Consider the following 25,776-nt stretch of genomic DNA (forward strand, 5'->3'; position numbering starts at 1 on the left):
TTTTATTTTTTCAAACATTGAATCAAAAGGTACAAAAATGATCATTGAGTAATACTGACTGATATCTCTTACATAATAACCTGCATGCTTCAATTCCACTATCTCCATTGCAGTCACAAAGTTGTGCAAGGACGAAGCACTGGAGTGGGAGCCAGTGGGCATAAAATAGAAGAGAAAAAAGAGACATCAGTGTTGCCATGATTACACTCCAGTTCCTACATGTTCAAACATTCATGGAGTTTAGTCAGCCTGATACTCATTGTTTCCATTTCTGCTTTGTGGTTGTATCCAAGCACAAATCATTTCTATTGACAGTGATTCTGTTACTTCAGTCATCAGAGAAGGACTGTTTGGATAATAAACAACTTTATTTGGGGTAGTTGGGAGCAGAATTATGGCATTCTGTTCTGCTGGAATATTGACTTAAAAATAGTGAAAAATTATTACAGAATATTAAATAATTATAAAAATAGGATAAGCTCCTCTTACTCTTCCTCCTCAGTTATTGATTCCTATATTCAGAAAATGCACACAAGTTATTTTAATGTGTTTGATGAAAACTAACCATATGACTAAAAACCAATCACTTGGCACTAGGAGAAAAAAAAAAAAAGTATCTCGTTCTCCTTAAGAGAGGATAAACCCCCAAATATTCTGGTTCTAATATCAACAACCCCCCAACCCCACAGCCTCAGTTACTCAAACTTATTTGATTGCACTTATCTTCAAAAGTTTTAAAATAAAGTCAGTAGAAATTACAGAGACAACAGAGCACTGAACATTGCACCAGTATTACTGCAGTTTGGTAATTATTTTTCCAGTAATATTGAGAAATTTTATTATTACTAAATGTAGTAAAATTGCTGTCTTCACCGCCAAAATAAAAATCTACCACCTAAGGCCATGTTCCACAAAGAGGAGTTTGTGCATGGATTACAGAGCAGGACTGTGGCAGAGCAAAGCTCTCCAGGCAGCAAGAACAGAAGAAAGGGTGTATTTAAAACAACAGTTCAGGCTTTTCTCCATACTTTCAAAAGAAGAAAATACATTGCTTTTATTGACTGAAACACTGCATGGTCAGATCTGCTTTACTTAAATGTTCCCACAGATCTGACTCTGGGGCGTATGTCTGCACTTGCCGTCAAGTCACCAAAAGCTTCAGCCCTCCAGGATCTTGTGAAGTGAAAGGTCAGCAGATGTGCAGAACTGAAAGAGATCTGTGAACCTTCCCCTTGCTAAGAAAATGCTAGAGTAATGGAATATTGCAAATAACTGTGGTTTGGCAAAATCTAAGAGTATGCTGTGACACACACAAGCCAGAATGGGAAGTATTCAACTGGAGATCATGATTAAAAAATAACAAACCCTAAGCGAAGCAATTTCTTAGTGTATTTTGTCAGTGTCTTTGTGCGCTGAAAAACCCTTCTATGTTACTGACAAATTAATCTGCAGTGAAACCAGGCCTACCTACAAACTGAATGTTAGCTGTACTGCACTAGGTCAGATTTTGACATTTTCCTATCTTTGAGTTGTGTATTAAAAAAAAAAAAAGCTAGAAGGACCTCTATCCAGATCTCTAGCCTGTCCTCACCAGCAGAAAGTCTAATAAACTCCAAGATTACCCCACATCTTCTCTACGTAACTGTCCAGCACAATTTGTGTAACCTCCTAGGAAGAAGTGAGAGACAGATCTTACTCGGTCTTGTCTTGCAGGTCTTGGCTTACTGGGGTTTTGGAAGGTAGCTGGATGTTTTGATATGTGGTGCCTGATTTTTAAAAGCAAAGCTCTCTCAAATCAAAGATACTATTTCTTCATCATGAAATTTGTGTTGCTATCCAAACATCAACACTGTACTCTGTCCAAAGAGGGCTAACAGTAATGTGACTTGATTTAACTCTACATATTCCGACTTACAGTGAGGTTGGTGGCCTCACTCTCCATTTCCAGGGGAAGGCCGGACTCCTCAGCACTCCTGTAAGTGCCTAATGGCACATTTTTCAAATCTGCTTGTACACACACCTCCTAGACTAGTGCTTTATCATATACCAGCTGATGAAGTTACCTTACTACTACATTTTCAAAGTGTGAGAGGACCCAAAGTATTTTTTTTAAGTTCTCTGATCCTCCCCCATCAACTTCAAACACAATGCCTTTTCCAAACAAGTGAAGAAGTAGAAATAAGAAAATAGGGAGAGAGAAAAACGAAGCAGCAAGACAACTGCCTTTCCTGTTAATTCCCCTGTGCGAATTTAGCCTGTTTTTTTTCCGCAGGGACCGTGCGAATCGGTCGGGGTTGTTTTTGTCCAATAACGCTGCAAGAGCACAACACCGGTTTCCTTTTGACGGGAGGACAGGAAATAAATCACGCGTATTTTGAAAGCGCTGCCCCGGAGACGCCGTGCCGCCCGGGTCCCTGCCGCAGCCGCCCGGGTCCCTGCCGCAGCCGCCCGGCCAGATTTCCGACCGGAGGCTGCCCCTCGCCCACCGGCCCCGACCGCGCGCTGCCCTCGCCCGGGCCGGGCCGCCGCTCGCCCCGCACCGGGCCGCCGCTCGCCCCGCACCGGGCGCCCCACCCGCGGCGACGTTACGCGCCCCCCGCCTCGCCCCGGGGGAGGGCACGGGCGGGCGCCGGGGGTGACGCGGTGCCCCGCCGCCGCCGGGGCTGCCGCAGGGCCCGAGCTCTCCCCGCCGCGCCCCCGCGCCGCTGGCGGGGCCGGGGCCGGAGGCGGTGCCTGCTCCGCAGGGCAGGCGGAAGGAAAGGGCCGGCCGCAGCCCGAGGCGAGCCGGGGCGCTAGCGGGCCGAGCTGCGGGGACCCGCCGCGCAGCCGGGCCGAGCTGCGGGGGACCCGCTGTCACCCCGGGGCCGAGCGCCGGCGGGAGCCGCGCTGCCGCTGCCGGTGGCCGGGCCCCGAGCGGGCGGCCGCGGCCGCGGTGCGGGGGAGCCGGGCCGCTGCCGGTGCCGCCCCGCGCGGCGCAGCCAATGGTGGTCGGCGGGGCGGGCTGCGCGGCGCCGGGCTGCGTCGTGCAACGCGCCGCGCTTTGAAGGCAACCGTCGCCCCTCGGAGGCAGGGCTCGTTCGGCTTCTGTCGCGGCAGAGGCGGCCGGCGGGGAGCCGGGGCCGCCGGCGGCCCGATGAAGACCCGGCGGGGCCGGCCTTCCCGCTGGCTATGAGCCGCCCTCGCTAGGAGCGGCGCGAAGCGGCGCCTCCGGCGGGGCAGGATGACCCACATGCTGCATGCGGCGGCCCGGCGGGTGCAATGGAGCAGGGCGAGCGCCGCGAAGAGGGCTGCGTGCCTGCTGGCTGCGGCGTACGGGCTCAGAATCCTCTATCCCATCATCCGCAGGCGCGTGAAGCGGGCGGGCTGCAAGGGCGGCCCGCAGGACGCCGGCCGGGCTGAAGGGGGCCGGGAGGCGCCGCGCCGCCCCGGCAGCCGCGGCAGAGCCTCCCCGGCCGCGAACGCGGAATTTTTCAAGCAGCTGCTGGAACTTCGCAAGCTCTTCTTCCCGAAGCTGGTGAGCGCCGAGCTGGGCTTGCTCTGCCTCCACTCGGTCGCCCTGGTTTCCAGGACCTTCCTCTCCATCTATGTGGCCGCCCTCGATGGGAAGATCGTGAAAAGCATCGTGGAAAAAAAGCCCAGGAGCTTTGTCTGCAAATTAATCAAGTGGCTGATGATTGCGATCCCGGCCACTTTTGTGAACAGCACCATTCGGTACCTGGAGTGCAAGCTGGCCCTCGCCTTCCGCACGCGCCTGGTGGATCACGCTTATGAGACCTACTTTGCCAACCAGACTTACTACAGGGTGATCAGCATGGACGGGCGGCTGGCCAACCCCGACCAGTCCCTCACCGAGGACATCATGATGTTCTCACAGTCCGTGGCGCATCTCTACTCCAACCTCACCAAGCCCATCCTGGATGTTGTGCTCACCTCCTACACCCTCATCCGCACGGCGCGGTCCCGGGGCGCTAACCCCATCGGGCCCACAGTCCTGGCCGGGCTCGTCGTCTACGCTACGGCCCGCGTGCTCAAAGCCTGCTCGCCCAAGTTTGGCAAGCTGGTGGCTGAGGAGGCTCACAAGAAGGGCTATCTGCGCTTCATGCATTCACGCATCATTGCCAATGTGGAAGAGATCGCCTTTTACCGAGGACACAAGGTAAGGAGGAGAGAAATTGGAGGGTGTTAGGGTTGCTCCTGCAGTGCCGGAGCTGCCCTGTGCTTCCCCTCCTGCCCTCTCCAAGCACTTTGGGTCCCTCTGACATTTAAACCTGTTTACAGCTAGCACTTCCCGTTTCTTAGGAAAATGCCGTCTCACGGGCGGTATCTGGGGGGGGGAGCGGACTGTAGTTCCCTTGGGCTCTGACAGTGTTCCTGTTTTGCAGCTGGTTCCTATGCTTTTCTAGAAAGCTAATCTCTGTTACTGTCGTCGTCCCGTCCCCCCCCCCCCCCCCCCCCGGTCCATTTTGCTAACTTTTCCAAGCTTTTTTTTTTTTTTTCACCCGTGTTTATGAATTACCAGATTTAATGCTGCAGAAACAGCAACCAGGGCACACCAGAAAGTCTAGGGGAAAAAACTCTGTGATAGCACAGAGCACTCTACAACCTTTGACACTCTTTTTACATAGCTAAGCAAAGATGTAGTCATCAGAGTCTTAAAATAGCTTAAGTACAGTACCTCAGCAGTCACAGTTACATAAACTAATGGCTTGTTTTAAAGCCACCTTATTAAGGAACTCTTCATATTTTTATTAGAAGTGAATTTTGGCTGTAACACCTTTGAAACACGGTGTGGAAAAAAAAAGGTGTTCACGTGAAGTGAAAATGAAAGCTAGAAATGAGCCTGAAGTATTACTCTTTCAGTCCAAGCAATGATTATATAATGTAAATGGTTTATTTTGGTAGAAGCAATCATTCTCAAAAGCTGCCTATAGTAATGTTTTAAGTGCAGCTAAATTAAACATTTTTTTTTCAGTTCCCACATATACTGTCTTGAACTGAATGCGTTATATCATACTGACTTGCAACTCTCTTTGACTTGTTAAACCTCTTGGGATAGTTCTCTCTTCCTCCAGACCGCTTGCAAACACAAGCAGCATTGGATTTCAGGGATCAGCTCTGCAACTTTAAGTCATTGGAGATAATTGATCCCCAAATGCTTTCCAGTATGAGGAGTTTCAGTTGCTGTGAAACTCTACAGCTGCAGCGTTATTAAAAGGATGTGGAATCAATCTTATTTTGGTTGTTTGAATCAGCTGTTGTGACTGCCTTGTATGTTGTTCTTGTATCTATCAGAGAACTTAAAAGAACTGAAAAGCTGCCAATGTGCTATTGAGGGACGATACCGTACATCGTCCTGTAGCGTACACCAGGTCCACTGAATTCCATAAAGCTGTGCACTTTTGCTGTGAGACTGCAGCACTGTGAAAATAAAGTACTGTGCAGCAGATGTGACTGAGAAGTCACAGCCTTGGGTACCCAATTATTTCATGCACTTATGTGAATGTATCTTGTATGATGTGCATCTTTGTTGCATTGTATAAATGGTTTTTTTTTTAAACTGTAGGTAGAAATGAAACAACTGCAAAAAAGCTACAAGGCTTTGGCAGATCAAATGAATCTCATTTTGTCCAAACGTTTATGGTACATCATGATAGAGCAGTTCCTGATGAAGTATGTCTGGAGTAGCTGTGGTATGATTATGGTCGCTGTGCCCATCATCACCGCAACGGGATTTGCAGATGGCGGTAATACCATTTTTTACTTAATTTCTAAATGTTTCTTTAAAGTTACATCCTCAAAAGACTGTACTTCCCCTGAGTGCCATTCGTATTTATTTATTATTCGCAGACTTTATTACAATGTCTGTGTCTTGTGTGTAACTTTCAAGCATAGCAAGTCAGCTGAGGAAAGAGCAATGCAAAAGATCCAACTTTGAACATAAGCCTGATAAACAGCATGAATTCAGGGCTTAGAGGATCCTTGTGTCACATGAGATTATAATGATAATTGCAGTCCTTTTTCACTAGCCACTGTTGGGATGACAGGCTGATTTTTGCAGCATCTCCTGCACTTTACAAAATGATACTGTTAATTTTCCTAGAGTGCTTATCTCCTCCTTCCATAAACCATAGTGTAATTATAGGTAATTATTCTCTTATGTGTTGATCTGTTAGGAACCACTGTTTTTCCCTGACTCCCTGGGAGAAAAGAAGGTGAAATTCAGTTTCTAGGCTTGGATGGTATCATTTTTGACATCCTATCACAACTTTCCAGGAAGTGAAACGAGACTCAAGTAGTGTTGTTATTGCAGATGCTATTAAAAAAACCCCAAAGAGCAGAAAGAAAGGTAATTAAGGAGGGGTAGTGAAAGACAGGTGGGGAAGTTTGCCTCAACAGGCTTCCTTATAAGCAATTAGAACCATAGAATATACTACAAATTCCATAGGATTCTTTTAAGAACAGATCCTACTATGTCTGTGGAAGGATCAGTTCTAAGCTGGGTACATTTAATCAGGAATGAGTGAATTCTTTTCTGTGCAGCTCTTGGCAGTTATATTCCAAATCAGGGCTGTCCAACTGGACAAGCTTGGTTTGACCTGTAGGATGACCTCGTGCAGCCTGCACGTCGTTTAGCTTACTTGCAATTGTGTTGGTACATGGCTGGGTGTTCAGTTGTCTGAGCCGCTGCCCATCACACGGCTCAGGAGGGCACTGTATCAGGACCCTGGCTGGCATCCTGGTAACAGTTTCAGAAATATCAGGAGGTCCTATTCCAAACAGAAGAGTTTGTACAAAGCCAATTCACCTCACAGTGAAGGTTATCAGCACAACAGAAAAAGTGGTAAGAGTCTTTCTGCTAAGATGGGAATGAATACAGTCAAGAAAAAGATTGTTTAACCACACATTGTAAATACTTCCTTGGTATTACAGCATGAATTAAAAAAAGACTCGTATTCATGCTAAACTAAATAACAGTCCTGTTACTTATGAGTATTCTTTTGATGAATACTTTTCAAATGTGGGAGAAAAGAAAGACACAGCAGTGGCTCATGTTGTAAAGCAGAAGAGTATTTGCCACCAGCAACCTAAACTGTTAAAGCATGGGACTTATTATGGAGACATGAGGCATAGCATATCATGTGATCATGATGGATCACAAACATAATATAAATCAACACTGTCGAGACCAGTTTGAAGTATAACAGGTATTCAAAGAATCAGGCAGACCTGAACTTACAATTGACCTGCTTGGGAAAACAGTGCTTTGTGCCTCAGCAGGTCAGATGAAGTTTGTTCATATCTGAAGGAAGAAATAGTGGATTTATTACTTTAGGATAAATCACCAGAATCAGGGATATGTACAAAACTGGTACCATGACCAGACTTCAGACTTCAGACTAAAGGTGTAAAGCAATAGGTTTTGTATACTTCTTCAGGGTAAAAAAAAAAAAAAAAAAAAAAATACCCTGCAATAAAAAGAAAAAAGAATCTTCTATGGCGGTCATATTTCTGACTGAAATTTGCTAATTCTATTACATATTTCAGGGAAGAAATTAACTGGCAAAGCCAAGATTCCCATTTAATAACATTTCTCATTCTTTTTGTATTAAACCATTGGTGTTCCAAATGTTGGGTCTCTCATCAGTTTGTGGAAAGTAACTATTTTTGGAAGCAAGACTTTGATTTCTGTAGACACGGTGAACACTTATCTTTGTTTATAAAACAAGTGTGACTATCAATTACATAAATGAAGATGAAAAGGGAAATGTTAAATTCTGTATGAAACAGAGACATTCTAACTGCCCTGTTACAACACACTACTTCTTCAAACACAGGAGGCCAGCCATATGAAAAATGTTTTGGACAAAAAGTTCAAGAAAAGTAATCTTGGTGGGTTAGGCATGTAATATAAGAGCTTATGTTTTGGAACAGTGAAATGCTCATAAATTGTATATAATTTTAATTTTTCAAATACCCCTAAAATGACTGATGCAGTGGTTTGTAGAGATCTCTAAACTCTTGCTAGATGAGCTAGCCTGGGTGCTGGAAGCAGCTATCAGTAAATTCTGCATTTACAATGCAGGAGGAATGCTGCATTAGTGAGTTAAACCATACCTGATTCCTAAATGATTTAATTGTGGTGGTTCTACATAGCATGGGCTACATAAGCTATAATCCCAACAAGACCAGCAAAAATTGGTTCTCTGAGAAGTAAGAAACAAATTTCAATTTAGTATTTACTAACGAATTAACTGGATTCTCCCTATCCCCTAAGTTTATTCTTCTTGGAGTGGAAATGACTTTTTAAAACTACATGAGCAAGAATTTTGTAATCTCTCCCTTTACAAGAGGTTTTCTGTCTTTCTTTTAAAAAAAGTATGCCTCTCGTGTCTCAAGTGGCTAGATTACATACAACTAGTTGACAGTGTACTGATGTTGTATATTTTAAGCTAAAAAATTTGAACATGTATCTCAATTAATTAAAATTGTTATAAAAAATATCTGAGGCCAGAAAGAGTAACGTATAGATCGGATATATATATATATATATATGTATGCAAAATTATTATGTAAGAATTTAAAAAAAGTTTTTCCTAAATTATCCATAGTGTATTTCGGTGACTCAGATGAAATTACATAGGGATACCTTTATGGATGTGTAAATGAAAACAAAATAACATTTAGATTTAACTAATAAATACAGAAAGATACATCTGGGTTTGGCACTGCATGTAGATTTCTAGACACCAGATTTCTAGAATCTGATCTTGTTGGGGAGGTGAGACAGTTACTAAGTAAAATATATTGTTTGCTATACTCTTGCATTGCTTGACAGCCCATAAAATTAACAGTGGCATTACACCTGCAGGGAATTCCCCCCAGATTTTCGTGACCATCAACACTGTGCAAACATCACAGAGGACGTTAATAACGATTGCTAATACAGGGGTTGCCACACTGGATCCACCTATTACCCTGCCTAGCCTGATGCCTAGCAGCAGCTTAGCTTAAAAAAGAAACTTTAAAAAATCTTTTTTTGTATTTTGAAAAATTTAGGTTGAATAAAAGGAAAATTATCTAGGTAGACAAATAGTATAAAAGAATAGGATGTTTTGCATAAGAAGGTGAGTTCCATATACTCCTACTTATTCTTTGTTACCAAGCTATCTATGCTAGTTACGTTCACCAATTCTTTTTGAAAGGTTGTCTTTGCAGAGTTAACTTTCTTTTAATTTAAAAGCTGTTCTAAAATGGTTCACATTCTAATCACAATTTAATTGGTAGAGATAATTTTCAGAAGCATATTTTAACAGAAAACTTTTTTTACTTTTAGAATTGGAAGATGGCCAGAAACAGGCAATGGTTAGTGAAAGAACAGAAGCTTTTACTACATCACGAAACTTGCTGATTTCTGGAGCAGATGCTATTGAAAGGATTATGTCTTCATACAAAGAGGTACTGCGCATCTGTCATACATGAAAGAGAAGAGAAAAAAAGTAAAACAGAATTTATATTTAATATCAAATGTAAAAAAAAAAAAAAAGTGCAATTTTTGAAGGCAGATTCTAATGCAACTGAATCTGTAGAGATCTTTGAACTGATAGTTTGATCTTTAGAGTTAAGTCCACAAAGAGTCTAAAGTGCACAGCTGCCAGTGTGGTGCAACATGTAAATGTCATTTTTAATGCCTGTGTTCAGGTGCCATCAGAGAGCAATAGAAGTTCCTGGAATGCGAGTGATAAAGGTTCAAATTCCTCCTCTGTTTGGAGCACAGACCCGAATTCAGACTGTCTGTCTCCAATGTATTGGGATTCTTCTGTTGGAAGTGTCATAGAATCGTAGAATAGTTTGGGTTGGAAGGGATGGTTAAATGTCATCTAGTCCCTGTCCCTGCCTCCTGCAATAAGCAGGGACATCTTCAACTAGATCAGGTTGCTCAGAGCCCCATCCAACCTGACCTTGAATGTTTCCAGGGGTGGGGCATCTACTACCTCTCTGGGCAACCCATTCCAGTCATGTTTTGTATGAAACACAAAGAGAATTCAATACTTATTTCCTGGCCACCTAAACTGTAGGGCTGTTTTCAGTATCTTGTGAACCTGTTAAACTATAAGTAATTTTGCAAAGTAGAGAAATTTTAGCAGGAAAAAATCCAACTTGGGACAGCAAATAGTCTAGAAGTACAGGATGTTTATCTGGAAGATCGGAGCTGAGGTTTCAGGTCCTCACCCAAATTCCAATAAAGTTGGGCTTTCATCTGTGGTCTCTCCTGGGAGTTCCTCTAGTTGCCGGCTGTTAAACAAAAGAAAAGCGAGGCAGTGCTGTTATCCTCCTCAACGTTTCCTTCTGAATGTTGGTTCTGCATTTGTTAATTGGTTTTTGCTCGTCCCTTTGGTGGGGACCCCTTTTCCCAGTGCAGTGTGAGGAGGCACGCATTAGCTAGGCAACTAATCAAAGATTATGGATTCCATTACTTGGAATCCAGCCATAATAGCTACAGCTTTGTAAATTGGAGGAGGAGGGGTAGTTTTGTGCCTTATGATATGGACTCTGACAAAGCCAGAGTCTGTGCTTTTTTCAGAAGGAGTTCTTCTAATGGGCTGTGATTTTGACCTATGCTCCTTTAGCTGTTCCCTTGCCTGGCCCCTGCTCTAAAGATACTGCCAGATAACCTATTATACACTGATGTAATTTCTATTTTATTTTCAACATTTAAGTAATTTGTATAATGTACATGAGGAGTTACAAACATTGTGGTTTTATTTTTTGGAAACAAAAATACCCACAAAGTAGTAGGAACAACTGAACAAACTCACTTTGTTTATAACATGGTGAGATTTTAATCCAGACAGCATGAGGTCAAAGACCAGTTCTATGAATTTCCATCTTAATTTTACATTATACTTCTCTTCAAGAGACACTGTGGTACTTTAACCACATTGTCATTCCCATTTCTTGATTCAGGCAGTTTCAAAGGACAGTGTACTTCAATCCACTTCAAGTGGTAGTGAAGTTCCAATTCTTGCCCACCTGATGCACCAAAGCAGCCTCCTTCCAGTCAATGTAATTCAGCGTGCAGATGAGGTGGGCTCAACTTTTCTTTGCAGGTCAACAGTTTAGATGGTAGTATTTAGTGTTTTGACAAAGCGAGCTTGTAGGGCTGTGGTTTAGAAACTTACTACTAATTATGTTTCTTCCTGGGCACAGTTGGTCCAAGTTGCGTTCATCACATGCAGGATTCTCTCCATCAAATACCAGTGCCGACGCTGTGTGGAGCACTCAGTCCTGGCATGAGCTCCCACTGAAATTGCTGGAAAGACTCCAGCGTGGAGAATGATGTTACAGCTCCTGTGTACTACCTACTGCCTCAAGTGGTGTTAGCCTAATACTTTCACAGCTGTTAATGCAATTACCAATAGTGCAAAACAATGTACAGTTGATGGAGTTGAAACATTGAGTGTTTTAAACTGAGTTTTTCGAGATGTTGTGTACTTGTTAACCTCCAGTGGAGTGATGGCCATGTGGCCAGAGACAGTCTATCTGCCCTGATAGTGAAATTTATAGAGGATTTTATTTTGGAATTATGTACGTCATAGCAGGTGAACTCAATCATGGGGTGTATGTGTTTAACCACAAACTAATGACTTTATAATCTTGAACTCATTTTCTCACTATTCTTGTCTTGCTATCTGCATTTAGTATAAAAATTCATCCTTTTAAAACCATCTAATAATGCATTTATAGTAAGGTGCCCAGGTTTAATTCTTTGCTGTCAGCAGATGGAGGCAGCTCTTTTGGAGCTCTTGGTGGTGTCACTGCCCACAAATAGGAAGTTATCAGGTCCAAAGATCTGTTGTTTCTGTCTTCACCAGGTGGAAATTGTGACAAAAGGACTAAAAAAAGGAGTAAGTCTTTTAAGAGACCTCACCATCTTAAAAATGCCCAGTTCTAATCCAAGGTCTCAGATTTAGCTCTGGTACTCTAACATGCAGTTGACAGAAGAATAATTTCTTTTTTGTACCGTTTTTTAGATTAGGATGCCCTGGTGCTACCTGTTTTACACAGAAAAGCACATCTTTCCTACAGGAGGTTTCTGGAATACAGGGAAGTAAACATAAATAATTATAGATGCCAGTTTTTCTCACTTCTGTGGACCTTTATTTTGCTGGCAAATGCAGAGATTTTGTTTTTCTCTTGTATGATAAGCTCTCTGTTTTCACATATTCTAGTAGCTATTCTCTGCTGGTTGAAGACTCTACTGATCCATGGAAAAGAGCAGTCTCTGCAACCTCCTCATTTACTGGAGCTATCATAGCTTACATTGGCTGAAATCTGTCCCCCTCAAACTGTCTCTGTCTGCTGGCTGGTAGGAGCTGTGAGTGGCATATGGGTTAGCACAGAATCTCAAGGAATGAAAATCGGTAGGCGTTGAAAGATGCATCATTGATCCTTCCAGAATAGCATTTGAGAAACACTGACTCAGAATAGCTGGGAATGTTTTTCATGAATCTTTGGCCAAACATTTCATTTATAGAATTTGTGAAGTATAACTGAAATGGGGCATTTGTTGTTTCTCAGGTTACTGAGCTAGCAGGCTACACTGCCCGTGTCTACAACATGTTTTCAGTCTTTGATGAGGTGAAGAGAGGCATTTACAAAAGAACTGCAGTTATTCAAGGGTCTGAAAACAACAGCAAGAATGAAGATAAAGCAGAATTACACATCAATGGGCCCTTAGAAATCAAAGGTAATTAATTCATATTTGGATGTATTTCCCTGTGTGGGGGGCTGGTGCAGTGGAACAGGAGGTGAACAGAGGTTTTGTTTCCACAACAGATCAGCCTCTCAGCCTTAATGCCCCAGAGACCATGTTGCCTTCCATTTTAACCTCCTGCTATTTTGTAACTCTGTGCTTTTCTAATACACAAGATTGCTCAAATGTTTTCTGTGAAAACTTCCAATGAAAAAGGCATTTCAACTATACTATTATTGGTGGTGGTGGTACTATTATTCTTACAGGGTCAGTGCCTGCTTTCCTCAGACACTTTATTTTTTTCAGAAAACTGAGACTGTAACATTTTCATCTTCAAACACCACGTTATTTTGTTTGGGGTAGGAGGGAAAGACAGATTGGTTCAGTAGTTTTTGATTAAAATACTACTTTGTTTTCAGAGACTAAAGATCAGCGTGTGCTCATTTTTTCATAATTTAGTGGGAATTTTCAACTGAATATGCGCTGACAACTTTACCCTTCCCCTCACCTCCCAAATGATCTGATCAATGTATACCTTATCCCTCCTGTCCCTATCCTGTATCTTTCTGGTGCCACTATCTTTCTGTCTCCACCCTCCCCAAAGCATTTTCTGTGTACATCCATTTCTTACCGTGCTCCATTATGTGCCACCTCTCTCTTCCTCTTGCGTCCAGCTTCTCTCTGAGGTACTTAAAGACAGCTTTTGCAATGGGCTTTTCCCAATTTTCCCAACAGACCCCTTCTGCTTCTCCCTTCTGTGGTGCTGAAAAGCCTCATTCCCTCCCTTTGGCTTCTGGAAACTTAAACCTTGGTAGAGTTGAAGGCACCAAAGTGCTCTTTAAGAAATAGCTGCTTTCAACAATTTCAACAGTGCTGCCCTTCAGCACAGATTTCTCAAAGGTCCTCGCTCCTTTTCTTTCTCTGCAGCCTTTTCCTAAGATTTGATTCCCGTACAGTCAGACATTTCATCCAGCCTGAATTCCTTCTAAGTCGTGGTGACTAGTGTTTGCTCCTGAGTGGTTGTAGGCTCTCAGAGGCAGCTAGCCAAGACCAAGCATTGTGCACCAGGACTTAAGCAGAATTTAGGCCAGAGGAATCTAGGCCACAGGCTCCACACTTTTTATGACAAGTCCCATTGTAATACTGTTTTTCCTCCTTTCTTTTGATCTTGATACTTCAGAAATCCCTGCAGAGTGGATTTGTATGTGGGTAAAAGTACACGTGCTCACATACGTATATGTGTCTGCATTGTTAGAAAAGAAAAATCTTAATATTCAGCTTCCCCACAGACTCTTTGAACACATACTACTTATTTCCTTTTGAATCATCCAGTATAAGTTTATGTGAGAAAGGGATGTCTGTTTTGTGCCTTGCATTTACTGTTGTCAGTAAGAGCATTGTGAAAACATGAAAACTATTAGAATATTTTTAACTGATAATAATATTGCCTTATACATAGTGTATCTGATAATTCAGAGTTTTAAAGTTGAAATAGAATTTTGTACATGTTGTACAAATACTGTCAAATTGTATTTCTGGTTACACATAAATATGCTTTAAAAGCATGCTAAACTTGCAATCAAACACTGTGAAGTTAGGAAATGAGAATTAAGTTTACTTAATACTTAGATTACTATTTTTTATCATAGATTTATTTTAACTAGAATTTCTCCACTGTACCCAAGTGGTTCTTTTTTAACAGCAAAACACTTTTATTTTCCATAATCTCATGTTGGAGACCACAGAACTGTTTTAAATAAAACTTATTTTGTCCTTTTGTAATAAACTCAGCTTTTCCTTAGTTTCATTTTTCTTTGTTCACATTAGTCTAAGTTGTATTAGAAGGCTGCTTATTTTATAAGAGAAATCTTTCCTTTGAATCTTGTCTGTAAAGGTAATTTCTGATGTTTGTCTAGGACCCCAGCTGTTTGGGTTCTGTTAGAGAAACCCATTAACAGGCAACTGAGAAGTTAGAGTTGGTTTCATTTTTTTACTGTTTACAGAAGAATTTATTTCAAAGTCCTTGTGTTACAGTGTATCCAAATGTCCAACTGAGATTGTATATTTAGATTTGCCAGAAATCCAAATAGTAAGTGTAGCTACTGGAGTGAAGTGTTATGTGGGTTTCCGCAAATACTTACAAGACACGTTTACAGTGTCTGTGGCTTCAAAAAGAGATGGAAGCAAGCCATTAAGTGTTCTCTCCCTTGCTGTCATTGCTGGAGGAGACTGAACTGGGCTCTGAGTTTCAGAGCTGGTAGTGAAAGTAGATTCCATTTTCTAATTAAATCCTCAAGAGAAGGTAAACTGCTCTGCCTGTGGCTAAGGCTGTCCTTGAACTTTTTTTACTGGTTGATACTGACCACATATTTAAAACAAAACACAGTAAATACAGGTAGAATGTGAATAAACATGTCTTTATAGTGCATTGTGTATTTATGATGCATACTGTGCATTATACTTGTGATCAAATCTGGGATTCACTGCACACTCCTGGCTACTGCTGACTGTCTTTCTGACTAGCTAAGATTTATTATCCAGATTTTCCACAAGGGGAACCTGGGCACATAAAAGAGTTGTTTGAAACTCACCAATTTATACTTCTCAGCCATGCACAGGGACTGTCACATATCATTGCTTAATGGAAGGTTTCACAAACTCTAATTATTTTTGGGGGTTTTTTTTTTTCCTTTCTAGGGAAAGTTATTGATGTTGATCATGGAATTATTTGTGAAAATGTTCCTATTATTACTCCAAATGGCGATGTGGTGGTTTCCGGACTAAACTTCAAAGTAAGATGATATGCAAGAATCTTCTGATTGTTGCCATCACATTAACACAAACAGCACAGAATTCATGTACCTTATGTTAAGTACTTGGAGGAGCATATGGATAAAAGGGGAAGTCCAGAAAGGTAGGCATAGTAGCTCAATAGAGGCAGACATACGTAGTTTGTCCTCCTCAAAGAAAGAGAAGAGAGGATTTCTGGTGCTGTTGCCAGGTGAAAAACCAACCTGACATTTTCAAAGGTGTATATGGGAGTCTGCGTCCATCTTTACTTAATTTCAATGAAATTGGGATGCTTTACTCCCATAGGCTCCTTTAAAAGTGTGAGTTCACAGCGACAGTGAAAAAATTGAGTCTGTACTTTTGCTTGATCACCACAAAGAGCAATACTAACTAATAGTTGACAGCATAGTTCGCAAGCCCAACTGTGGAGTCTTTACTCAGTAAAAACTTGTATTGTTTTTAAAAAAGTATTCCAGATACCACTTGGTACCTGCTCACAGTTTTAATGGATGACCTCTGCTGAATTACTCCCATATATATCCTGATCTTATGTTCCAGTGCAGATGTTATTACTTTAAAAAACAGTTGAAATTATCAGAACACTAACATGAATAATTCCAGCAGGTCTTTTAATTAACTTAATTAACTCTGCTAAAGCAGAGTGTTGCTCTTGCCATCTCTTTGGTATAGGAATTAGCAACTAGGAGGACAGGGTCCTAACTATGGCAAAACTTGCAATGGCTTCAGTGTAGCAATTTCAGATTTGTAAAATTACAACTTTATGGTCAAGTAGACAGTTATATTTATTCATTTGGCTCAAGACACAAAAACAACAGAAAGCATAACAGTCAACATATTTATGTAAAGCATAGACAATGACATTGTGATTATGCATAAATATACACTCGTATATACACGGGGTAATATTCAAATGAGAAAAATAAGTGCATCACAGCCAAAATAACATTGGTAATTAAGTGGGAAAGGGCAATGTGAAGTAAATTTTCCAAAACATTTGATCGGGCTCCCATAGCTTAAATTAATATCACTGATGGGCATAGCACTGCTCTGTACGCTGTTAACACCTTTGGACCTAATCTGTATTAGAATACTAGATTCTGATGTGGTGTATTGACATAATCAGTGTATAAAATCAGTGATATAATCACTGTAGTTTATAGAAAGTTTTATCAGTGATATAATCAGTGTAGTTTATAGAAAGACTCAGACATTATAGAAATTATTTTCATTATTTCAGCCCATATATTATATCTAATGCCACTGTTTCCAGAACAGTTGCATAAATATGTGAAATGCGTTGATAATTTGATATAAATGCTCACGTAACTCCCTCTAGGGGTCTTAGACTGTCTTGTGCCACATATACTGCATAGTAACATCTTTGCATTTTCATTGCTATTGTAGGTGCAGGAGGGGATGCATCTTTTAATCACTGGGCCCAACGGCTGTGGAAAGAGTTCGCTCTTCAGAATTTTAAGTGGTTTGTGGCCTGTGTATGAAGGAGTTCTCTACAAACCCCCTCCACAGCACATGTTTTATATACCACAAAGGTATGTGTTTTGCCTAAGGTGATACCTTTTTTCTAGTTACATGACTTTTAACCCTGCTTCTCTCATTTTCAATCTGTGATATGTACACCCAAGTTAAAAGGTGGTAAGCACCACCTCAGCTGTGTGGAGAGTGCTAAAAAAAAAATCCCTTCTCACTGGTGATGCAAATCTTCAGTCATTGGAAAGGGATCACATACACTCGTGATGGAGCTTATGCTGTCCTGATGGCTAAAGTCCTGGATGATTTAGATCATGGGAACAGACTGGAATCTGAAAGAAATTTGAAATAGACCTAATAGATCTTAATTCTGATTTAACTTTAAAACCAAAGATCGAAACAAGTGAGAGTGTTTTGGTTCCTAAATGTTGAATTGTTCAAAATAATTTTCAAAACTTCAACTTTTACACTACAAGACCAGAATCCAATCCAAAATTAACTGCAGATTGCCTTTTTAATAATATGTGCTCATTTCACTAGGGGAAACATGGCTTTTTAGTGCTTCGTTTGTATTCTGACTTGCTGTTGGACTCTCAGAACATAATTTAATGCAATTGATTCTAGAATATCTCCTTAGAGACTTCTAACTAGGTTGTTTTGCAAAAGCAAAATCAAACACTGAGAATCTTTGATTGCTTTCTTTAGTTCATTTCTTCCCATGGGCAAAAGAAGTATTCATGGTACCGTTTGTAGTCTTGTTTAAAAAGTACAAGCTATTAAGCTGAATGGAGAATACTAACTGATGAGTAGATTTTCCTTGCTGCAGGTGAAGGTAATAAAGAACGTTTATCCATTATTTTTTCAAATATATGTATAATTTATTGCTAGCCATTGTCATTTTTCCGAGCCGTTCAAGGGTTTCATTCAGGAATTTGGAGCAAAATGCTTTACTAAATGTTTTTCAAAACAATATTTCAGAATTCCCATTGTGCAGAACATTCTTAAAATCAGTTTTATTCTTAGGCAGAACAAAAGCTATTCTGATTTTTTTTTTTTTTTTTTTTGAGAAAAACTTGAGTTTCAGTCACTTCTGTCCTCTGTGTGATCCCAGCCCCTTCTCAGATCAATATCTGAGGCTGGCTTGCCTACAGCCCTTCCCCTTATGTCCCCTTAATTCTGTGAAAGCAAACAGACTGACATTGCATTCAGGCAGATTTGCCAAGGTGCTGGGTGAGGGGATTGAATCACATCTGCTGGGTTTTCATTTCCATAAACATGGTTCTTTGTTAGCTGTTTCTCCTAACTTTGCAGTGCTGGGGGAGTTTGTCCAGCAGACCTCTTCTTTGGAACATGTCAAAACTTTTGGTCAGAAACTGAGATTCAACCAGCATCTTTGCAGCCCTCTGTGACCAAAGCCGTATAGGGATTGGCATGTCATCTTTGCAGTGTACCCTGAAGGTATCACTCGTATGCAGTCCATCCTGATAGCATCCCCCTGGAGAAAGGGTGCTGCTGTGTTGTCTTTGGGACGTCTAAGTGACATTGCCATGGCTTGGTTCTGTGCCTCTGTGTGAGCTACACCTTGGCTGTGGCTGAAGGTTTTGAAGTCTACTTTGGGGGACAGTTCAGCTGTGTCAGTATGGGTTCTGTAGGCTTGGAAGTTTGGTCTGTCACTCGTGTCTTGTATTTGGAAAGGGACTGAGAGACTGAGTCTTGTAGGGATTTGTGGGTGAATGTGGCTGAAGGGGTTGATATAGGACAGCAGTCAATCAACATTGTTTGTTAGGATGTCCTTGAGGATCCTAAGTTGCTTTTTTGCCCAATGTATTTGTTCTTTGGACTTACAGAGTCTTAGATGAATATCTGAGACACTAAGAATGACTTGAAGGAGATTCAGTTTTAAATTTAAGTTTATATGTTTCTCGACCAGAATTGCAACAGATTTACTGGATTTTTTAGGGCTTTTGTGTGGATTGCCTTATGTGGTCCAGGCGTTTTTTTTTCTGCCTGTATTCTACTTCTGAGTGTTTTAACAGATCATTTATTTACGGCCTAAATAAATTACACATTCAGTTGGGTTTTTTTTGTCTGTCCCTGGCTCTAGAATACATTTAGAATTTCTGTAGTGGTTTGTAAATTGTTCTGAAGTCCCAAAATTAAAGCAGCTTGTTTTGGAAGGTCCTGCTGGTGCAACCATTTTGCTTATTAACCCTGTGCAAATTACTGCTTGGTCAGGATTACCTTCTGTTTGTTTAATTTTTTAGACATAATTCTAACACTTCAGGCTGGAAAAGATAGTGCCCTGCCTACATTTCATCATGTATATATTTCAGCATAACTTGAGGGAAAATTTGTGTTCTGGACTGAGAGGATCTGAGAGGTGGTAGGACGGTATCACCTGGATTCAACCTACCTGACTCTTTTGTTTGGTGGGTAGGTGAAAACTGTGGTATAGCAGAAGGCCCTTGAATTGGTGGGTATCCATCAGAGCAGCAAGTTAGAATGACATCACTGTGTTTAAGTGTAGACATTATGTCTCTGGTTTAAGAACATGGGAGATGGCTCTCCATGAGTGGACACAGTTACCATTGAGCCTGGTAAGAGCTTACTCCAGCATGGCTGTGGCTGAATGTAATTCTGCATCAGCCCTCTTTGAGTCAAATGTAGGAACCTCATCTGCACACAGTGAATTGTGGAGAATGCAGTGACTACTAAATAACAAAATACTCCACAGTAAATAGGAGCTCACTGAAAAGATTATTTTTTCATCTCTCTAATGTTCCAGCATGGTATTCCAGAAATGCCTGGGAAATCATGTGTCTTTACCAAGTTCAAAAGCTACACACAAAGGTATGATTTATTAAAAAGTGTATTATCTCATTTTACTCTAAATTTCATCAGCACTGCAAACACTTTGTAGTTAGCTTTACTTAGCAGTATGTAGGCTTTAAAACAGAGCTGTAAGAGTCCCTGTCTTTCTATCTTTTAAAATTGCTTGGCATCATTATACCACTTTTTTTAGATTTTACTATGAATCATTGTGAGATTTTTTTCTCCCCTTATATTGGGCCAGGTATCCTGGTGTCAGCTGGAATAAAGTTAATTTTCTTCCTAGTAGCTGGTTTAGTGCTGTGTTTTGGATTTAGTATGAGAATGATGTTGATAACACACTGATGGTTTAGTTGTTGCTAAGTAGTGTTTATACTAAATCAAGGACTTCTCAGCTTCTCATACTGCCCTGCCAGCGGAGGCTGGGAGTGCACAAGAAGCTGGGAGGGGGCACAGCTGGGACAGCTGACCCAAATGAGCCAAAGGGGTATTGCATACCATGTGATGTCATGCCCAGTATATAAACTGGGGGGAGTTGGCCAGGGGATGCTGTGGCTGAGGGATTGGCTGGGCCTTGTCAGAGGGTGGTGAGGTGAGCAATTGCATTGTGCATCACTCGGGTTTTTTTGATTCTCTCCCCCGTCCCACTGCAGGGGCGGGGGGGGGCAGGGAGTGAGCAAGCGGCTGTGTGGTGCTCAGTTGCTGGCTGGGGTTAAACCATGACTCCAGGCCATGCAGAATTTGTCCTTAATCCGTCACAGTTCTGGTGGTTGCTGATAGGACAAATTGCCATTTTGGGGGACAGGGAGAGAGAAGCCCAGGGATTTCTGTGAGTGTGGCTCTGCCGCAGTCTGTGACAGGCCTGTAAAAGAGGAGGGTGCGCAGAAGAAAGGGAGGCTTTAAGAGACTTTAAACAGTCCAACATCACATTGGTGCCAGAAGCAGCTTGTTTTCAAGGATGGATCTGTGCTAGGAACTGGTCACAGCTCAACAAGTTGTCACATCTCATTGGAGCCTCAGTAGCTGGCAGAGTGTGTGCTCTTACCCCTTCTTCTACTTTTCTGTCCCTCTTTTGCAAAGTAAAATTAATTTATGTTAAACGCCTCTTTGCATTCCTCTTTTAATTAAGTGGTCAAGAAGGTAGCATGAATGAAAAAATAAATACTTGTGGGTGCTCTAGTTGGTAAGGAATCATGATTCAAATCAGAATTCAGAAACATCATTTAAAATAATAAATAATTAACAAAAATATGTAGTGGGTAGCGTAAGTATGGATGCTAAAGATATGACCACAAGATGTGTATGTAGCACTTAGGGAATTAAAGCAGCAGTCAATCCTTTCATAGTATATTAGCACTATATCTGAAGGTAGCCTGATTTCTCCAGACTGTGCCCTGTTCCTACTCTGTCGATCTTAAACATGGGAGGAGACTCCACCTCTGTGGAATTAGTGAGCTCTAGCATACAATTCCTAAAATTTACTCCAGCTCTTTTTGCTCTCAAACTAAAAGTCTCAGCTTTTTCAGTTGTAAGGAAACACAGATTCTGCACATGTTGTCTCTTGTTTCCTTAGTTCTCCCTCCTTTGATATAAACGCCAGCAGATTTGCACTCCTTCATGCTTGCAGGTTACCTTGACAACACCACAGGAATATTCCTCAATGTCTCTGCACCATAAAGCTGCAGTAAAGCTGTAATCACCACTGGGTTATTGATATAAATTATTAATCATTTTCTGCAGCTGTGTGTTATTGTCTTATTTGCATGGAGGAATGTCTTATGCAGTCTCTGGTAGTTCCATAGCCTTCTGTCACGACTCTCAAGTCTTCCTAGCACAGCACATATCTAAAACGTCCATCAGCATTTTCTCTGTCTTTCCTGAGGACTGATTCACTGATTCACCTTCATAAAGCTCGGAGTAGTTCTTAATCCACTGTACTTCTTTCTCCTGGTCCATTGTTACTGTCTTTTCTCTCCAGCTTGCTTCTACTATAGTTTGGGTATTTTTGTGAGAGGGACATGTTTCTCCAGTAGTATGCATAGTTTCTCTGTAATTCTGTGTGCCATTCTAGTAGAAGACCAACCCTGACCACTTTCTCAGTGGTCACAGTGATGGTCCAATTCTGTATTCTTTCTCTCTTTCTATTGCTCATTCAAGTAGATCTCTAATATTTCTTTCCTTCACCACCAGTCTTGTCAGATGCTGAAATGGAGGCAACCAAAGATGCCCTAATATCAAAGGTTGTTTGTTCTTCATCATTTAAGATTTATATACCTGTATCTTGCTGTTTTCTTATTAATGCTAGGACAGTACAGAACATAACAGTTTAAAGGTTTATCTGGCCCTCCTAAGCTGTTTGTTTTTGCATATGTCTGCTCTATTTCTGGTATGTTATCTGGGGTTCCTTTACAAGTCATTTCCTATCTGGTGTTTTTCCTTCTGTATTCTAAAAATATCCTTGGCTACTAAACAAAATTGCATCAGCTATAAAGATATATTTCCTCTCCTTAACTAATGCAAATGTCTGATGTGATTTTCCTCAAGTAGTCCAAGGATATTCGTCATATAGATGAAACCAAGCAAGAATATTTTAGTTCTAAGTGATATAAATAATAAAGTGATAAAATAAAAGTCAGTTTTACATTATAAGCACATGAAATTTTGAAGATTATAGCATGATTCAAATGTTATCTTAAGCGTGGAGGTAGTTAGTAGTGGCCACTGTCATTAAAATGTGTTCGTTTCCTAAGACAGTTCTTGTGTTTACTTTCAGAAACCCTATACTATGTATGAAAGTATGTGCATATGTAGTATGTATATATATGGTTCTTCTGTATTAGACTACTTTCTTATTAGCGTGTGGTCTGTTAGAGAAGTAGCCCAAATGGAGTGCTGTGCAAATATGCCTATGTGCGTTCTGTTGCCTCATCTCATTGAGATTGGCTCAGATGTCTCTATGCTATGTTGTATTTTGCACATCCTAATTTCTTGTCAGGTCATACTGCTCTGTCTTTAACTATGATCCCTTTAATTGGGTCAGCTGCAGTTAAACTGTACTCTGACTGCACATGCCAACATTGCGCTAGCAGTTGTCATTGACCTTCAGCATTTTGCTGATAGTATACCACCACATTGACTTGTTCCTTCAGTACTTTGCCATCAGTTCATGTCATGCTGTATAGATATCTACTCCCTTGCACACTGCATCTATCTGTCATACTTACTGTTATCAAGTTCATGGTGCTCCTTTCAAATATGTTTATTTCCAAAGTTCACCACTTATCTGACAGATGAGAAAAAGGTCTGTGGTAGGTAGCGTTAACACAAAACATAAGATAACATACTTCAGTTATGCATACTATTTTGATATAGGTTTGCTTTAACAAATTGACTGCTACTTTGTATCTTCTTTTTTCTTTTCTGAAATGAATCAATTCAAGACAGTTAACTCAGTATTCCGCTGTTCATTAAAAAGTGTGGCCTTGAATCTAAGAGGGCTGTTAGGCTATCCCCTCAACCAGGGCACAGCTTTTCCCATTTCATCTTACTGGGACTTGCATAGAAATGCTTGCACTTCTCCTTCCTGATTGAAGGAAGTCTTGTCTTGTCTCACCTACAACAGGAGAGTTCTTGTCTTGCTGCTCTGTAGGTTAGCTGAAGCTTTGCCTGCCAGGATCACTGGGAGACCTCTCCATTTGAAGGCTCACTCACAGCTGTAAAGTTTGAAGGTTTTTAATTAGGTCTATGTGCTGACTGCTCACAAGTAATGACAGTACCTCTCGGTAGCACATTGTGAACAAGATTCACCTATGCTAATAGTCAGAGGTGGAAAATAGCTTTATGGATTAGCTGCGACTCCTCCCTCTCAAGCCATGCAAAGTGCCTTCCTTACTGGCCAGACACAAGAGTCAGCTAATTAAAGCACAGCTTACAAGTCTTTTCTGTTATTAGGCAAAGTGTTGCAGAAATCCCAGACTGAAGGCTTTAGTCAGCTTGCTGCATTGGGGTTTAGTTTAGATTTAAAATGTATTTACATAAATCCAACACCAATCTTAAAGGCTACAGCTAAACTGATGTTTGTGAAGGACTTCAGCATGCTCTGAGGTTTTGATCCCTCAATCCCTTCAGACTGGGGGCATCTCTGGAGCAAGCTGCAGCTATGTGAGATACCAAGAGGACTAAACGTGGGTGAGGAATTGAGATGTGTCGATACATACTCAACTTTTACGCCATATGGAGACTCGTGCATTTCCTAGTGGGCAGCTGTCTGAAACACAGAAGCCAGTACCACACTTGATACAAATGAAGACCCTTTTTGACAAGTTTGAATCACCAAGGAAGTCCAAGCTTGATTTGGTATGAGCTTTCAGTATCGTCTCTTATCTACTGATGGTCTTTTCAGTTGAAGTAGGTTCTATTATTACGACCTTCTGTATGGATGGATGGCAAGACTTCATTCTCGAGATCATGGAGATGTCTCACTTAAAGCACAATGTGGTCACTTAACTTTATGCAAGCCAAGTCCCTTTTATTTGTGATCCATACAAGAACTTGATCATTCAGACGATTAAGATCCACTCAGTAACTCACTGCATTCCTACCAAGTGACAGATACACAGAGGTATAATGTAAAGTGCTGTCAGCTGCATGTCTAATTAAATGCCATAATGTGTATGCAACTAAAAGGTGAAATCCATTCTTGTAATCAAAGCAGCATCCCTCCTATTTTGAGTATTGCTTCAGTACTAAGCACATAAATATTGTTTTGGCTCCTGCACAAAAGTGGGTGTCACTAATATGTAGAGCTGCCTCCATTTACATTTTTTTGAGATGTTTTCCTCAGTGTTACAGAAGAGCTAAATTTTTGTCTGCAAGGTTGCACAGTTGCAGGAATATTTTTACTAGGACCTCTGGCAGTCAGCTGCTCTGTGTTTCATAACATATTTTGGATACCATGTTCTTGCCAGCATGAGCTTGCAATGCCTCCACCCCTCACTTGCTTCTTTTGATAGGATTTTGAATATCAAAAGTCCTCCTTTAGCACCAATAATTACATGTTGTCTGTACCACCTTTCCAGGCATCCATGTATGTGCCAGACTGTTTATGGATCTTTATTTAAAAGCAGGGAAATGTAGGCTTTGAAATTTTTTTAAAATACATTGTCAGGTTAAGCTTGACAAACTTTTTATAAATATGAAGTCACTAAATAGATTTTAAGAACTGAATACATAGCTAGTACTTAAAGGATCCATCCAGCAAAGCAACTGACTATTTAATCTGTGCTAGGTTCATTTTGCTGAGACAAACAGCTCACTTGCCTTTAAAATTTAGTTTTGATAGCAGTGCCAGGGGAACAAATTCACCTACAGGTTAACTGAGATCGCTGTGTAACTTAGCACTGGTATGGACAAACTTGCATGTTAGGGAGTAATCTGGTGGTCGCATTTACATGACCCAGATTCTGCAGAGAAGTGCCATTACTGTGTCCAGCTTGAGCAGTTAACTCCAGCTTAATGCCCTACATTGCAATTCTCCAACAAAGGATCTTTGACAGATGAACAGAATGGCAAATGTTTACTATTTCAATAATATTTTACCTAGGAATGTCAAAAAGCATGCTTCAAATGCCTTATGCATATCAAATTATGAGAAGCAACTTGGCTACATAACACTGGGAAAAATAAACTACAAAACCTGCCTGACATAAAAAGCTTGATATGAAAAGACTGAAAGGTTGCTGGCTTTTGTGAGGGGAGGACAGCCGGAAGCTCTAGTAACAACCGTATCATCTTTCCTGGGATGAAGTCCTTTCTCTTCCTTCTTACTATAGTGTTCAATCAGAAACTCTCATTACAGTGCCGTATGCTTTTAAATATCCAGATGATAGACATAG

General features: G+C 41.1%; 2 protein-coding genes and 1 long non-coding RNA gene across 4 annotated transcripts in view; 1 reads left to right on the forward strand and 2 right to left on the reverse strand.

Moving 5' to 3' along the window:
• The window catches only part of C5H12orf40 (chromosome 5 C12orf40 homolog), a 28,413-nt gene extending 25,876 nt beyond the window's left edge, over positions 1–2,537 (reverse strand). The window contains exon 1 of the mRNA XM_041123931.1: positions 73–2,537. The gene's annotated coding sequence lies outside the window, so the exon portion shown is untranslated. The remainder of the gene's footprint in view (positions 1–72) is intronic.
• Positions 2,538–3,047: 510 nt separating this feature from the next.
• ABCD2 (ATP binding cassette subfamily D member 2) overlaps positions 3,048–25,776 on the forward strand; it is a 47,557-nt gene continuing 24,828 nt past the window's right edge. Inside the window, exons 1-6 of one of the 2 annotated variants that reach the window (XM_030014782.2) lie at positions 3,048–4,156; positions 5,564–5,741; positions 9,335–9,456; positions 12,580–12,748; positions 15,452–15,546; positions 16,970–17,115. In XM_030014782.2, coding sequence (XP_029870642.1) covers positions 3,221–4,156; positions 5,564–5,741; positions 9,335–9,456; positions 12,580–12,748; positions 15,452–15,546; positions 16,970–17,115 — 1,646 coding nt within the window. In that variant the 5' untranslated portion in view covers positions 3,048–3,220. Of the gene's footprint in view, positions 4,157–5,563; positions 5,745–9,334; positions 9,457–12,579; positions 12,749–15,451; positions 15,547–16,969; positions 17,116–25,776 lie in introns of both variants that reach the window. The other variant, XM_030014781.2, reaches the window with a different exon arrangement.
• On the reverse strand, positions 9,387–13,924 carry LOC115341557. The gene is made up of 3 exons (XR_003923441.2): positions 13,386–13,924; positions 10,231–10,293; positions 9,387–9,467 (listed from the first exon to the last, which is right to left on the reverse strand). It is a non-coding gene; the product is annotated as an uncharacterized LOC115341557 (long non-coding RNA).

The sequence above is a fragment of the Aquila chrysaetos genome, chromosome 5 (genome assembly GCF_900496995.4).
Source record: "Aquila chrysaetos chrysaetos chromosome 5, bAquChr1.4, whole genome shotgun sequence".
Taxonomy (NCBI): Eukaryota; Metazoa; Chordata; class Aves; order Accipitriformes; family Accipitridae; genus Aquila; species Aquila chrysaetos.